Source organism: Haliaeetus albicilla, chromosome 2, assembly GCF_947461875.1.
Source record: "Haliaeetus albicilla chromosome 2, bHalAlb1.1, whole genome shotgun sequence".
In the NCBI taxonomy this organism is placed as follows: Eukaryota; Metazoa; Chordata; class Aves; order Accipitriformes; family Accipitridae; genus Haliaeetus; species Haliaeetus albicilla.
The window spans coordinates 49,698,225-49,713,078 of NC_091484.1; the positions used below are offsets into that span (position 1 = coordinate 49,698,225).

General features: G+C 43.1%; 1 protein-coding gene across 1 annotated transcript; it reads right to left on the reverse strand.

Annotated features, from left to right (window-relative positions):
• Positions 1-11,027: 11,027 nt before the first annotated feature.
• Positions 11,028-14,040, reverse strand: ARL4A (ARF like GTPase 4A). The gene is made up of 2 exons (XM_069774268.1): positions 13,882-14,040; positions 11,028-13,599 (listed from the first exon to the last, which is right to left on the reverse strand). Exon 2 carries the CDS (start codon positions 13,513-13,515, stop codon positions 12,913-12,915), a length of 603 nt encoding a protein of 200 aa, XP_069630369.1. The 5' UTR covers positions 13,516-13,599; positions 13,882-14,040; the 3' UTR covers positions 11,028-12,912.
• Positions 14,041-14,854: the final 814 nt, after the last annotated feature.

Genomic DNA, 14,854 nt, shown 5'->3' on the forward strand with positions numbered 1-14,854 from the left:
TCGGTTCAACTCTTATTATGCAATACCCTATGTCAGAGTGACCTTAACTGCTTCCCCCAGGAGAGATTTTATGAGCAGCGCAGCACATTTCAGAGCCCGCAGAGGTCAGATGAAGCCTCTGGCTGGTCAGGCAGAGGAGGGCAATGTGGATGGCATTGCCCTGTAGGCCCAGAGACACCAACACTGAGTTTCTAGCTCTAGACACTACTGACAACTGACCAAAGAAACACAGCAAATGGGTCTTCAAACACAGCAACCACAAATTAGTCATGAGTCTCCCTATCAAAATATTTCTCAAGAGATCCTATCCTGTTTTTACATTCCTTATGGAAGAGTAGCAAGGTTACTGCAATACCCTTGGTGTTCACTTTGACCTCTTTTAAAGGCAAGAAAGAGGGAGAAAATTCAGCAGTCTGCTTGGGTACAGCATTATTTGATCCACAACAGGATTTAAAGAGAGCTTTACAGAATCACAGTACCAGACACAGATGGAAACGTGTTAAGAGTCCAACACCATCGCTGCAGGGTACAGGAGTCCAAGGTGTAAGGGGGAATACACAAACTGGATCCTCATTTGCACTGAGCTGCTGTTGGCACTGTAAGAGCTTTTTATTGCTTAGAACACACACTATTTGGGGGATTCCCACCACTGAGCTGGGTAAGGCAGACTTCTAGAGCTTGTCAAAAGGAGGGTTCTTGGCTGCTAGCACACAAACCCTGGGTTTGCAACAAAGTAACCTAAACACCTACACTGACTCAGCATGCTGAATAAAAGGAGCTCTCCCATGTTTGCTGCCTAGTTCACCAGCCCTGTTCCAGAGGGCAGCCATGGAGCTTTACTGCTGAAGGCCACTGAACTGAACAGCTTGATAGGACTACCACTGTAGTTCACTCCTCACCAAAAAAACCACCAAACCACCAAAAAAAACCCCACCAAAAACTACACACACACACACACACCACCCTATAAAGTATTACTATTACTAAACAAAACCTGGAGTCACTTGTTTACTGAAGTTCATTTATTACAAGGCAGGACCAAATAATTATAATAATTAAACATCCTGTTCACTCTGTGTATTGCGTGGATTAAACCAGGGCTGTGAAGACATCTAACCTGGAACGGACACTGCTGCTGATTAATAATTACAATTATTAAATTTAACATTGCCTACCAACTTGTGTTTACAACCATGTTCAATTACTTTTTTTTTACAACAGCTTCCAAATATTGTCATAACTTCTTGCAGACTGCATTTCTGAGGGTTTTGTTGTTTCTTTTAAGTCTTTGTCCACACATCTATCTCTACATTTCGATTCGTAATAATAATCACAGCAGGCTCAAAAAAAAAAAATCAATGGCCCAAACAAACAACATTACTACACATATTAAAAATGAGATGAACACTTGCCGGATTCCCATCCCAGGAACAGGGAAACTCCTAACCACTCTATCCAAAACATCCAAGTGTAGCCTTGTTGGTCTAGTCCTCTGGAGGAATATACTCCTGCACCACTCTCCTCTTCTTCAGGACTGAAGAGCCTCTGAATCCCAGCAGCCAGCACTAGTGAGTGGTTGCACTATGTTATGCATTATTAATTCACTGCCAGAGGCCCAAGAAGCAATAGGTAAATGCTTTCTACGCGCATCTGCAGCGGAAGAGAGAGAGCAAGCTAACAGGCACAATGCAGCTTTTCAGCAGCAGTGTCCGTTCCAGCTTAGATGCCTTCACAACCCCGGGTTAATCTGCACAATACACCGAGCGAACAGGATGTTTACAGACGCAGATAGTATCTGCTTTGGAGTCTATGTACAGTTATTTTCTCACTAGAGATAACTGATAGGACATCATAGCACCTGGGCTATAGTATCAGAGATAACAACCCTGCAGGAGGTACACCCTTACTGTGCTTTCACATGATGATATGGTGATTTAGGGGATGCAGATCTCCCATTAAGTCTGCAACACAGCTGTCTTTTTTGAAGGTCAAGCAAGTACCTCAACAAAACAAAGTCTCACGCTTTTCCCCCAGACTACAGAAATGCACAATATGCGCAGTTTAGTCACTCACTAAAGACCAAAGCTCATAGCACCATACCCTAAGATCTCTACATTCTAGGTCTCTTCCCTCCTCTACTACACCACCAAGCATTTCAGTTTGGTTTCCTAAAGAAGTAAGTTATATAGGTCATTTCAAAGCATTGGCTGTAGCGCCTTTTGAACCCTTTAACCAACAAGTTTGACCATAATAGATACTTGAGAAAGTATTAAATTATTACAATTGTCGTAACACAGGGACAGGGGAGACCCCTTTTCATACCCCCTCCTAAGTTCAGGTTTTGTCATCAGAAAGGCTATCAGTTACTCATACCTTGTTAGACAGAAGAAGACCTGGAGACACCAGAGCAGCTCATAATTTCCTCCACTTACAGAACTCCTTACTCACTTCTTGTTTCTCCACTCAGATCACCCCTAAATATCAGCTAGCAAACTTTCTTTTAACAAATCCCTCTCATCCTCTAACAACTTCAGCCTGATTGCTGGTAGCCTTTCTGTAATCACACAAGTGTGATTGCAACTCCCCACACATGCAGAAGCAGGCACAGGTGTTGCTAGACTCAATTACAGTATTAACGAGTAGGTGGGGATTTACTTACATTTTCAAAAAAGAAACATAAAGTTTAATATCTAAAAGCTTTTATAGATGGCAGTTTTGTTGCACAATTCTACAGCCTTATCTCACTCCCACTGACTTCAATGAAAAAGTTACCTTTGCATACACAAGTAGTTTCACTGAGCCATAAAACACTGTAAGAGGAAGTAATTTGATTTACTGATTTCTCTAGTGAGAATATCTGGGCTGTGACATGTAGTGTTCACTGTAAATAAAAACTTTCACTTCACTTTTTCTCAATACATATTATTTACTATACCAGTCTGTATTTTCCTTCTGTGGGCAGTATGGTCATTGACCAGCACCCAGAAATACTGGGGTGGCTTTGCTAAGGAAAAGTACTGCAAGAACCTCTCAGCTGCTGTAGATTGACATCAATTTCAAATGGCAGACACCTGCATTTTCCAGTGGAGTAGTTGGCACAGATTTGGGGCTATCATTTAGGACATAAGTATAGACAGTTGGTGTAAAAGGCAGGTGTCTGTATTTGAGTTAATCAGCTTATGCTTTCTGTAGAGCAGAGAGAAACAAGCCACACCACAGGGCAATTTATCTGACCTGCCTTAGATACCACTCCTGAACTAAGATGAATCATACCTTAGAAAAACACATTTCTTTCCATGAACTGTGAAAAGGTCTAGAGATGCCTAAATCAGACAAGAATGCCTAATTTTTAGAGGTCTAATATTAGGTAAAATGAATTCTGACTGTTGTGCTTGTATCATACTGAAAACCCACAGCACTGCTCCTGGGAGAGAGGTAAATATGAAAAAGAAATCAGGTTGAGTGGAAGGGTACTCTAAACATGAACCAAAGTACTTGAAGCGAGTAAGGATTCTCCAACACAAAATAGTTAATTATGGCCATCCCCCTGAAAGTGGGAGTCACTGTTAGGAAGGATAGAGGGGGAAAAAGTGCTTTTTTTGACTACATAGGGTTTGTGCTCACTATAAAATTGGCTGGTCAAAGTAAGAGCAAAGAGCACGTCTAGTCTTCTGAGCAGATCAATGCTCCCTGGTAAGAAAGTGCAAGAGCTGCTTTGTGCAGGCATGTACGTGCAGCTAAAATGCAAAGGGAGGAAAAAATATTGCAGATTCAAACAGCCCAATTCTACACCCCCTCTGCAGAGGTCTAAGTGAATCCATAAGGAAAAAGCCAGAAATTATTTAAGTCAGACTAAAGCCATCATTAATACTGGATCCCTGTATTAGCTCTACCTTTAAGAAAAAATGCTCTCCTATCCAAGAAGATACTATGCCCAGGCAAGCTATGCCCATAGGAACCCTCAGGATAATCTCAGGGTTATCTAGACGGGGTGAGCACACATCAAAAGATTCAGCACTTCTACTGAGACTAGAGCCTTCTCCAATGTTTATTTTTCTGATGGTTTATAAAACAGCCTCAAAATTTTACAAACACGGGCTTTTCCACAAGACAGAGAAAACCCTGCATTTGATTTACTTTTACAGATCACCACTGCTAAGAAAATGTATTTAGTAAATGACAGGACTTGAAATTATATATTAAAGAAACTAAGGAAAGACATGTCCATGTTTCTGTTGTCTGTATATGTCCAATCCTACAACTGTTACTGCATAGGAATAGCTCTGATGACACCGATGAGAGAATTTTACTCACTTTGAGTAAGCTCTGCAAATTTGTGTGATGGGTGTAGGCCTGATGTGCAAACACTAACAATTGCAACTTTTAATTTAAGAAAAAAATTTCAAAGGTTTCCATTTGGAACTGTGAGTTCACACCATTTCATTTCAATAAGCAAAATTAACTTTGAGATAGAAAAGGCAGCAAAACACAATAAGCTTATTTTTTATTTACATTCCCCTCTAATACGTATTTTTATTTAATGTGGTAAAAGGCAAAATTAATACTCTGTGCCAAGTTTCAGACAAGTGTGAAATTTCAAGGCTTACTAGGTTATTAAGCTTCTCACATAAGGATTTATATTTATAAAAGAAGTGCTGACACAACCTGAACTCTGAGCAGTGGTAATGCCACCACAACAGCATGGTTCGTATACAGTGTGAACAGCCCAGATTACCTTATCCTAATAAAACGAAAAGATGTAAAACAGAGGAAATTATTTCAAAGACTCGTATTTCTAGTGCTGTCATGTTTGCAGTCACATTTCAGTTTAAATGATGGGAAAACATGAGTCCATTTATATATTCTGAAGTTACACCCACAAAACAGGATCCCAGAGAAATTCTCGCAAACAGGGTTTGCAAGAATACCACAGAAGCGTGTGTAGGTAGGTGTGTGTGCCTAAATGGATTATGTATGTAATCAACATGTAAAGCTCCATAATGCTGAAAATAATAAATTGTTGTGAATGTGTAAGGGTAGAAAATACATTTTACATGGATTATCTGCCCTAGTTCCTGTTCTTATTTTTGGAAAGCAATCAGCTCTTCGTGAGAACTCAGCACCACGCTGAGCCACCCTGGGGCTTTTCATGGCCCAGCCCTTCACTTTGCATTATCATCTGTTAGCAGCCACATCCTGTGCAGACTGATTCATTACAGCCAAGAAAGGCAGCAAGAACAGGAGACCCTCTGAATCCAGAGGTCTGAAATCACTCTAACATACTTCTCTCACTGTACTATATAAAATAAAGCTATCTTTTCAAAGGAATTTCCAGACATTTTTGTTACAATTCCAAATAAAAGCTTATTTTAAGATAATGCGTTATTTTAACTCAAGACCTTTGCAAATCACCTTTACTTGAAAACTTTCATATGCCTGATTTGGAAGACCGTATATTCATCCCAATTTAATTCAAACATAAAACTGAATAGTTTTGACTACTTTTGCTTGATAGCTATGGTCAAATGCAAACAAAAAATCAGGTAATCATAAACTGATCCAGTTGATGAATATTTATTCACTGATGAATATGAAATACATTATTATTTTCAACTACGGTAATATTTTTGTTTTCCGTGAAGCTGAAGCTCATGCGGTCAGAGATAACACAGTATATTGAACTCGTATTTTTAAATTCTTAAACGCATTACTTTTGAAATGGTATGATTTCCTGATGCCCAGCTATTGGACATAAACACATCATATGTCAATCAAAAAATCCAAATTACTGTTACAGGCTTTCTATTACTTTCCATTACACTGTATTTCTGTAGTATCTCAATATCTCACAGCACTTTTAAGCATGAATTTAAATGCAAGAGCAACTATGAGATTCTTGCTTTATGCACAGATGAAGAGATTTCAGGGATAAAATGACCTGCACTCAGTGGCTGGGCTGGATGTACCAATCTTCAGTCTTAAACTTCCAGCTTTCAGCATTAACTCCAGTACTTTAAATTACTTAGTGTGATGTATTTGTTTTATAGTTGCAACATACAGCTGAGTCTTTGTACAGATTTTTTTTAAACAGTCCTCTATCATGATTACAGCAATAGCAGGACATAAGCAAACATTGCATATAAGCAAGTTAAATGACAGAGTGGCAGAGATACAGTTGCTGAACCATACAGAAATACAGTTTCCTGGTACCAGTGCTACCATAGCACACAGTGAGGGATGTGTATTGATGTGGCAATAGGAGATCTGTCAAAAAGCATCAGTGTGCACTCAGTCCGTGAATCCCATTTGTCTCCAGCATAACATGACCGATTACAGCTGAATTACAGTGACTTTAAATGTACAAGTCAATTTGCTAAGCTAATTAAAATCAGGGAGGCTAGTATTTCTAAGGTTAGCACAGTTCAGGTCCTATACAAAAATAAGTATAATCAAGAAAAATGGAATATATATCTCTGATTCAAATAGAAACTCAATAGCTGGACTTCAAGGGAAATAGTGCTAGTAATAATCCGTAGATTGCCATTTTACTGTATCACTTATAACAGGAACCAAATAGGAATAAACTTTGTTTGCAGAGCCATTGATACATTAATCTGTTTCACAAAGAATCAAGTTTCTTTGAGAAACTAAATTGACCTACAGAAACACCTCAAACAGGCAGCTAAAAACATGCATCATGGAGATATAAATTCAGTATTATTGCAGAGACCTTACACTCATGGTCTGCAAATGGTTGAAGGCATCTTAGAGATCATCATGCAACTGGTGTCAAAAAAATAGCAGCAGCCCATGCCTACAACAGCATCCAGTAATTATAAGACGAGCAGAGTTCAGCTAATGTTTGAAACAACAAGATATTTTTAGAAAATTTCCCTCTTTTAGGTCATCTTTGTCCATGTTAAACCAGCTTTACAAAAAGACTGATTTTAGCTAACCAAGTCACTGCAGCAAAGGTGAACACTCTTTCCTGACCCTCTTCACTCACAAACTCATCCTTACAACACCCAACTCAATGATGTTCCAATATCAAAACCTGTTAAAGCTTTCAGGGCAAACAACATTGAAACAGGAAAGGGATGAAAAGGATGCTCCAAAGGAAATTATTCTTATCTATCGTTCATAAAGTGGTAACAGAAGATAAGCAGTTATAGGGTTGGTGGTATCTCTGGTCTCTGTGTAGTGTCTGAGGTATCAGGCTTCACACCTTTACCTCACCTGACCTAAATTCTACCATTCTGCTATTTTTAGAAAAGACCTTGAAATACAGCAGCTTGTGAGCCAGCCAGGAGCCCTCAGCACATTTAACAAGGCTCAACACCCCTGCTAACCTTCTCCTTTGTCAGTGGACTCCGAGATTAATGCCATGATTAGGTGGCTTTCTTAAATGAGGTATTGTTTCATTTCAGTAATAGGAAAACTACAGTGCATAAAACAATAAAGATTTTAAACCAATTAAGCAGCCTAAAAGCATATCTATTTCCCTTAGGGCTCAATGTGTCTTAAAAAGCTAGGAAAACCCAACAGTTTCAAATCCTCTTTCCCTCCACACACCCCACAGCCAACAACTGTATTCAACCTTCTCCTTTCTAACTATTCTGTCATCTTTAGCTCTTAATTCTGGTGGAGCAGCTGTGTAAATATAGCTGGAACTAAGAAATCATAATCTTCACAGCTCAGGGATTACTTCTCTCTTACCTTCCTGAGCTGTGTGTGAGCAGGTACTTAGTCTGGAAGCACTGTCTGACCTCCCTGCCTACTCTTTCTCCTTAGATTTTGCGTTTGCCTTTGAATAAAATCAGTATGTGAATACTCAGTGACTGTGCCATTCACCAGCCCCTGCGGCAAGCAGACAGACTGCAGGCAGCATCACCCAGCCACCACACAGGTGCCTCAGATCACTCACAGCCAGCACCAATAAACCAGGACACTGGCAGGGAGGAAACTCAAGTCCTTAATTTGCCACTTGGGATTTTTTTCTGCTAGGTCTCCGAAACTGCATTTTTGCTTCTTTACAGCTGGTTTAAGACTGACTAATGCTTTGAAGAAGGGTAAGGTTACCAGCTACGTATCAGCCCTTCATTCTGTTCTCAGGTAGGTAGGATGGCTGTGGGAGCCCACAGGACAACCCCAGGCATCACCCTGCTGCAAAGTCAGGCTGTGTATTTCCCTTCAGTTTAAAAAAAACACACGCGGGAGTTTATCCGCACAGCTTTGCAGTCTCATACTGCTAAAAATAATCACAGTCTGCAGAGCAATGCAAGAGGGGCAGGCCTTCACATACCTATGTCACTCAGGATTAAAAAAAAAATAATAAAAAAATTAATGCTTTTCTCATCCTCCAGACTAAACGAACAGGAGACTATGCCCATTCACAGCTCCCTACACCTCCCTTCCAGCAGTAACAAGAGTTGTTTTGGCTCAGGGACACAAAGCTATCGGCTGTCCGAGGGGGGCTGCAAACTGTGACTCTCTCAAAAGATGAGTCACCCACCAGTAAAGTGAAAACATTGATCCAAAAAAGCACCCATTCATGCCTAGATTTCTCTCTCAGAAGTTAGACAGCATTATGAGCACATGTTTGCTAGCCTTCATGCATTGCAATCCACACACCTGAATCAAGATTGCACGTTAGGGTCGGTGCCCTATAGATAGCGTATGCAGATTGCCTATGTTTTCCACACTCTGCCTTACCAAGTCATTCTTCGTAGCATCAATGCAGTATCTAAATCCTCCTCCGATACCAAGAATGACACTCACCTCTCACCAAAAAGTTTCAGCCAGACACTAGTTAACACCCTGCTATTTGTAAACAAATGATCCAAGATGCAGATAACCTCCCTGAGAAGGCAGAGCTGCCTTCACGGAGACCTGCTGGGGTCCAGAAGGGCTTAGCTAGCCCCCACCTGACCAGCCTGCTTCCAGCTCCCACCGTGTCACAGGTAATAAACTCCTGCAGGACCGAAGTGCTGCGTAAGGTGGTACAGCAGCACCTAACTCAGGCTGGGAACCGCGGACTGGCTGTGGGTACTGCTTTCCACACAAAGGACCGATCATGTCTCAGTAAAACATGAAAACTTGAAGAGAGAAAGGTTTTATCTGTCACCTGGCTCTGAAAACCATTATCTATTTTTTTTTTCAACTGTAAATGCACATTCAGTACAACACAACTTAAAAGTGATGTCAAGAACCTGAAGGAGTCTCACCATCCTACAGTACTTTTTCTAGCTGAAACTGTCATAAGCTAATACAATACACAGCTACGCAGCTAGAAAACAGAGACCAGATCCTGAAGGCTGGTTAACTTTAAACAATTGCACGTGTATAAACAGCTGAGGCAATGCCATACCAACTTTTGTAAGCTAAGACAACAATGATAAGGTTACAAGACCTTGTGGCTTTTTCGTTTTTAACCGTACCGCACCTATTTAAATGCAATTCCATACCTCCTTAAAGTAGCAGTTTAAGATATTTAACTTACCTAGTGCCTTGAAGAACAGTGCCATTTGTAGCCCATTTTAGCAAAAGTTATTTTAAGTTGTGTAACTCCAGCATCGTAACAAAATTACACCTGCTTATTCAGCTCCTCTGAAGATTTTCTTACACATACCAGTACTTAGGCCAGAACTGTCAATTCATCATATGGAAGAGAGTGATCCCAGGCTGACAGAAATATGCCAGCAGAAACTCAGTCAGCTAAGACACCAAATGCTCTTCTGCAATCACCATTTTGTTCATAGTTGAAGACTTTGCCATAGTAATACAAAACACAGTTTCAGAGGTACAGCTACATTTGTGTATTTTACTCAGAACAGTTACTGTAATAGTCCAGCAAAACAGTTCTAGTACAGATAAAGGTATAGCTTGAACGTAAAACTCATCCTCCAAAGTTTTCTACTTCCAAGTCAGTATTAAATATCACATGATAACAATCATGACATTTTAGAAACACTATCCTCCACCTTCTCTCACTTCTTCCTTCAGAGTGCTAGAGTACAGATCAGTCACGTCTTTGTATTTAAAATCATTCCCTGAAGTTTTTATACATAGAAGAGTTTAGGGAGACTGTCACCAGATAAACACTTGCACATTTAATATGCAGAACAAAATACAGTTGACTTTTTCAAGCAGGATACCTTTTCAACTATTCCCAATAGAAGCCTAATGAATACTCAAAATGAAACAATAATTATCCAGTATTGTACAGTTTGTTTACTGGGTACAAAGAGCCAGCCTGTCACCTCACCTTCCTCAGCCAAGTAGTACTATGCACCTGATAGGAAGGAAAATGTTAACCAGATTATACCAATTACACCCCAAATTCATAGGGCTCAGCATCACTAATACAGCTTTTTCTCAAGACTGATGTTAGTAATCTACATTTTGATGTGCCATCAGTTACATAAACAGAAATGAAAAGACGAGGTTTTTGAGAGATAGGTTTTGATATTCTTGTTCAAACTTAGCAATTTTGATTTGCAGGCTAAATAAAGTTTGTCTTGTCTATGTTCAGGTCCTGAAACTAATTAGAAGCTTCCATATCTCTTGCCACATTCTACTCACTGCTGTAAAATCCGAGGAAATTCACCCAAGGCTTAAGTACACGTGAATCCCTCAGACAGCTTCAGATATATAAGCCTGAAGATACTAAACTAAGTACCACCTGTGAATACATGTGATAAATGCCCAACATCACCTATCAAACACTGCACGTAACACAAAATAGGTTCAGCTATATAAAAGATTTTTCAAATTATGCAAGATCCATCACTTCAGAGTCACTGCAGTTAATATTTCTTCTGTGAATATACAGACATGCCATTGATTTAAAGTTTTTAATGAGATACCCGCAATTTATAACACCGTGACATTTATGAGCCTCACCACATTTATAAGACTTTGGTTTTCAACAGAAATAGTTCTACTGTTATTAGAATCAATACGCGCACAGAGGTTGATGAGAATGTACCACTGCAGTAGAAGAAGTCAGACACCTTCTCTCTGCAGGCTTGTTTTGAATTGTTTATTGAGGTTTAAGAAGTCATCCACATTTCTATAAATATAGACATTACTTGAGTAAGTGACTTACAATGTCACCAGTGCAGGTACATATATAACCAACATACAAAAGCTCCACTGGAAGCTACTTCAGTTTATTCAAAAAGGACCAAGATGTCATTTAAAAAAAAAAAACCAACAAAAACAAACCAAACAGCTGTCACTTTCAGTTATTGAAGACACTAAAGTGCATTTTTGGTTACCTCCTGGACAAACAGCTGCTGGTTAAAAAGTTTGATTTTTTTTTTTTTTTTTAAAACGTATCTAAGTTACATTGATTGACATTCAGGTTTGTAGCTGTCATCCTCCTGATACATGGCAGCAGGTAAGAAAAATGTATTACTTTGCTGGTTGAGTAAAAGGAGGAAATAGATTCTGCCTTTTTTTTTTTTTTTTTTAAATCTGGTATCTCCAACAAAAGTTTAAAGAGAATCTAACATTCTGATGAGTTTTTACAGCACCACTAAAGTTAGTCTTAAAAATCCAGGCTCTGTTTTAGCCCTTTTAATTGCTAGCCAAGTATCTAAAGAGTCACTTGAAGCTCTGTACCAGTAAGAAAATCTACCCTCCCTTTTCCGTCAAGCACTATCCAGCCCAGTTAACACTGTTTGCACTCTCTGTAAACAAGAACAGCTTAAAGCATAATTAAAGCAGAACACAGGCCAATCTTGAAAATCTTCTTCCCCCGCTCCCCACCCCCCCACTCCCCCCACCCCCGGTAGTGTCAAATGTTTGTGTATAAAGCATTATTACATTCCTAACCACAAAATACTTTAAGAGTCACAATGAAAAAAGCATACATTGAAAGTGACATAGCAACACCACTTTAATAAAATGGGGTATTTTGGGGAGATACAAGATGTGCTCTGCTAATTTTAATTCCATCTTTACTTCATTATAATTTTGTTTTATTGCCAGAAAAGTCACCAGTGGAGTGAAGAATGCTGCAGTGGATAGAACCACAACAGCCAGAGTTGTTCTCTGTAGCTCCTTTACTGCAATTAATTTACTTGTAACTTGATAGTAGGAGGACATAATACTCATAATTCAGAAATAAATTACTAATTTTGAGTAACAGTTTAAACCTGATTAGCACTGTATAATGATGAATGGCTACTTCTAAAAAATAAAAAAACCTTACATACCAAAAACATGCTATATGTTGGGAAACCACTTTTTCATGCTCCAGTGTGTTGTTTACATTTCTTACTCATCAAAAAGTCTTTCTTTTATCAGTTGAAGAATCCACAGCACTTAGATTTCAAGTATTTGAACTGAACAATTCAGTTTCAGAAAGTGCCAAATTAAAAAAACTACACATGTAGCCAAGCTTTCATAGAAATCCCCAAACAAGGTAAAAAACAGCCTCTCGAAATAATGGGTTACTAGCTTCATACATGTTTTTAAAGCTGTATAATGTTCACCTAAACACTCCACTTACGAGCATTAAAGTTCGGAAACACAGAACACCTTCAATGCAAATTGCTTGTAGAGGGCACCCTCAAACATATGAATACAACACTAAGCAGAAAACCCTCATTTTATTTGGCTATTTAGACATCCATGTCACATATACCCACCCATCCATTTCCTGATAGTATTACATCATCTATTAGGGCTTCTGAAATAATGCAGAGCCATAAAACTCAGAAGAGACTAATTAAAAAAAAAAAAGTTCCATAACTGCACAGCCTTCCACACGGCAAGGTTGTGCAACTGATTGTTTAACGTAACTAAGCGTAACGGCATCCAAACCAGCAGGCCTGGGTTTGGAAGCCGTCTTATGTCAAATTTTGACCATGTAACTACTCTAAAATAGAAAGGTCAAAATAGAACTCATCTCTTCTTTTTCTGCTGCCTCAGCATTTTCCTTCGCTTAATTATCATATCATGTAGTTTCTCCAGTCCCTCTTTGAGTCCATCTCCAATGATTGCACAGGTAGGCTGCAAATGCCAGGGAGTTGAAGAACTCAGCTCACTCATCGCTAACATTTTCTCAATTTCAGAAAGGGAGAGAGAGTTCCTCAAGTCCTGCTTGTTAGCAATGATAAGGACAGGCACTCCTTGATTTTCCGATATCCTAGTAATCTTATGAAGTTCTGTTTTGGCCTCCTCCATTCTCTCAACATCGACAGAGTCCACCACAAACACAATGCCATCGGTGCACCTTGTGTACGACTTCCACAGCGGCCTCAGCTTCTCCTGGCCACCTACATCCCAGAAGTGGAAAGTGACCGTTTTCGAGTTGCCCAGCGTCACTTTGATTTTCTCCGTATTAAATCCTTTGGTGGGGACAGTGTTGACAAACTCATTGAACTGCAGTCTGTAGAGCACGGTCGTCTTTCCAGCGGAATCCAGTCCCAAGATGACAATGTGAAAACTCTGGAAAGAGGGCAGACTGGAGAGGATCGGCGTCTGGTCCGAGAGTCCATTCCCCATTGCCAGAAGAGAAGGTGACAGCGGGCTGCCACGAGCAGAGGCCGGCTCCCACGGCTACGCTCGCCGCCGCGCTAGGCTCGGATCCTGCCAACGACACAAGCGGCCTTAGCCCACAGCTGACCCCCCGCCGCCTCGGCCGGCGTTTCGCGGCCGCAACGCGCCGGCCAGCGCCGCCGCCCCGACTGCGGAGGCGGCCGCAGGCAGCGCGACGCGGAACGCCACACGTCCCCCGCCCGGCCCAGCGGGCTCTGCCGCCCCGCGACGCGGCGGCGGCCGCTACCGACACTGCAGCTCGCCGGGCACCTGCGCCCCTCGCCGCCGCCGCCACAGCGGCCGCCAGCCCGCCAACCGCCGCCCCTCGCCTACCGCTTGGCCCCGCCGGCGGGCACGTCCCTCAGCGCGGGGAGGCGAGAGCAGCCCGCGACCCCATGCCCGCTCGCAGCGTCCGCCACACGCGCCGCCGCTCCTGCCGCTGCCGCCGCGACTCCCCCGCATCTGGCGGCGAGGCGCCTCCCAGCCCGCGCCTAGCCCCGCGCGCCTCCGCCCCGCGCCCCCCATTGGCTCCGCCGCGCGGCGGGGGCGGGGAGGAGGGCGCGCTCCGCCTCGCCTACTGGCCAGCGGCACCGGCCACTCATCGAGAACCCCGTATTTACCGTCCTCAGCCGAACGCTGCGGCGGGGGAAGGGGGCTGCGGCCTCTGCAGCGGTGGGGAGCGCAGCTCTCTGCCCACACCCTGCCTGAGCGGCCCCCCGCCCCTCCCTCTGCCCCCCGTGGAGCGGAGTCACCGCCTTACACGGCCCTCTCGGGGAAAGCCGCCGCTGCCGCCGCCGCCGGCGCGCCCTCCGCTCCCGCGGGCGGGCGGTGCCAGCGGCCTCTCGCCCCCTGCGGCGGCCTCAGCGCCCCGACGGCCTCAGCGCCCCGCCCCTCCGCCGGAGGCGCGTGCGCACATTGGATGCGGGTGCTGTCACTCTAGCCCCACCCCCAGCGGCCTGGGAGACGGCCCGGCGTCGCCTCACAGCGCACCTGCGCCACCACCGGCGGTGCGCAGCCCGCGGCGGGGGCGGCGGCAACGCCCTTCTCCGGCCGCCCTTGCCCGCTGAAAGCCCCCCCGGGAAAGCCTCCCGGCCCGGCCCGGCCCGGCCCGGCGCGGCGCGGGCGTCGCCTGCCCGGGACGGCAAGGGGACGCCGCTGAGGCTGCTCCGCTCGCCCGGCTGTTGCGTCATCCCTCCCTTACCAGCGGCCGTTCCCGTGGGCGCCGCGTGCCCTCCCGTCGCCTAGCAACGGGCTTCAAAGCGGCAGTTGGCGGGCCGCTTTCCCCCCGGCGGCGCGGAGGAGGGAG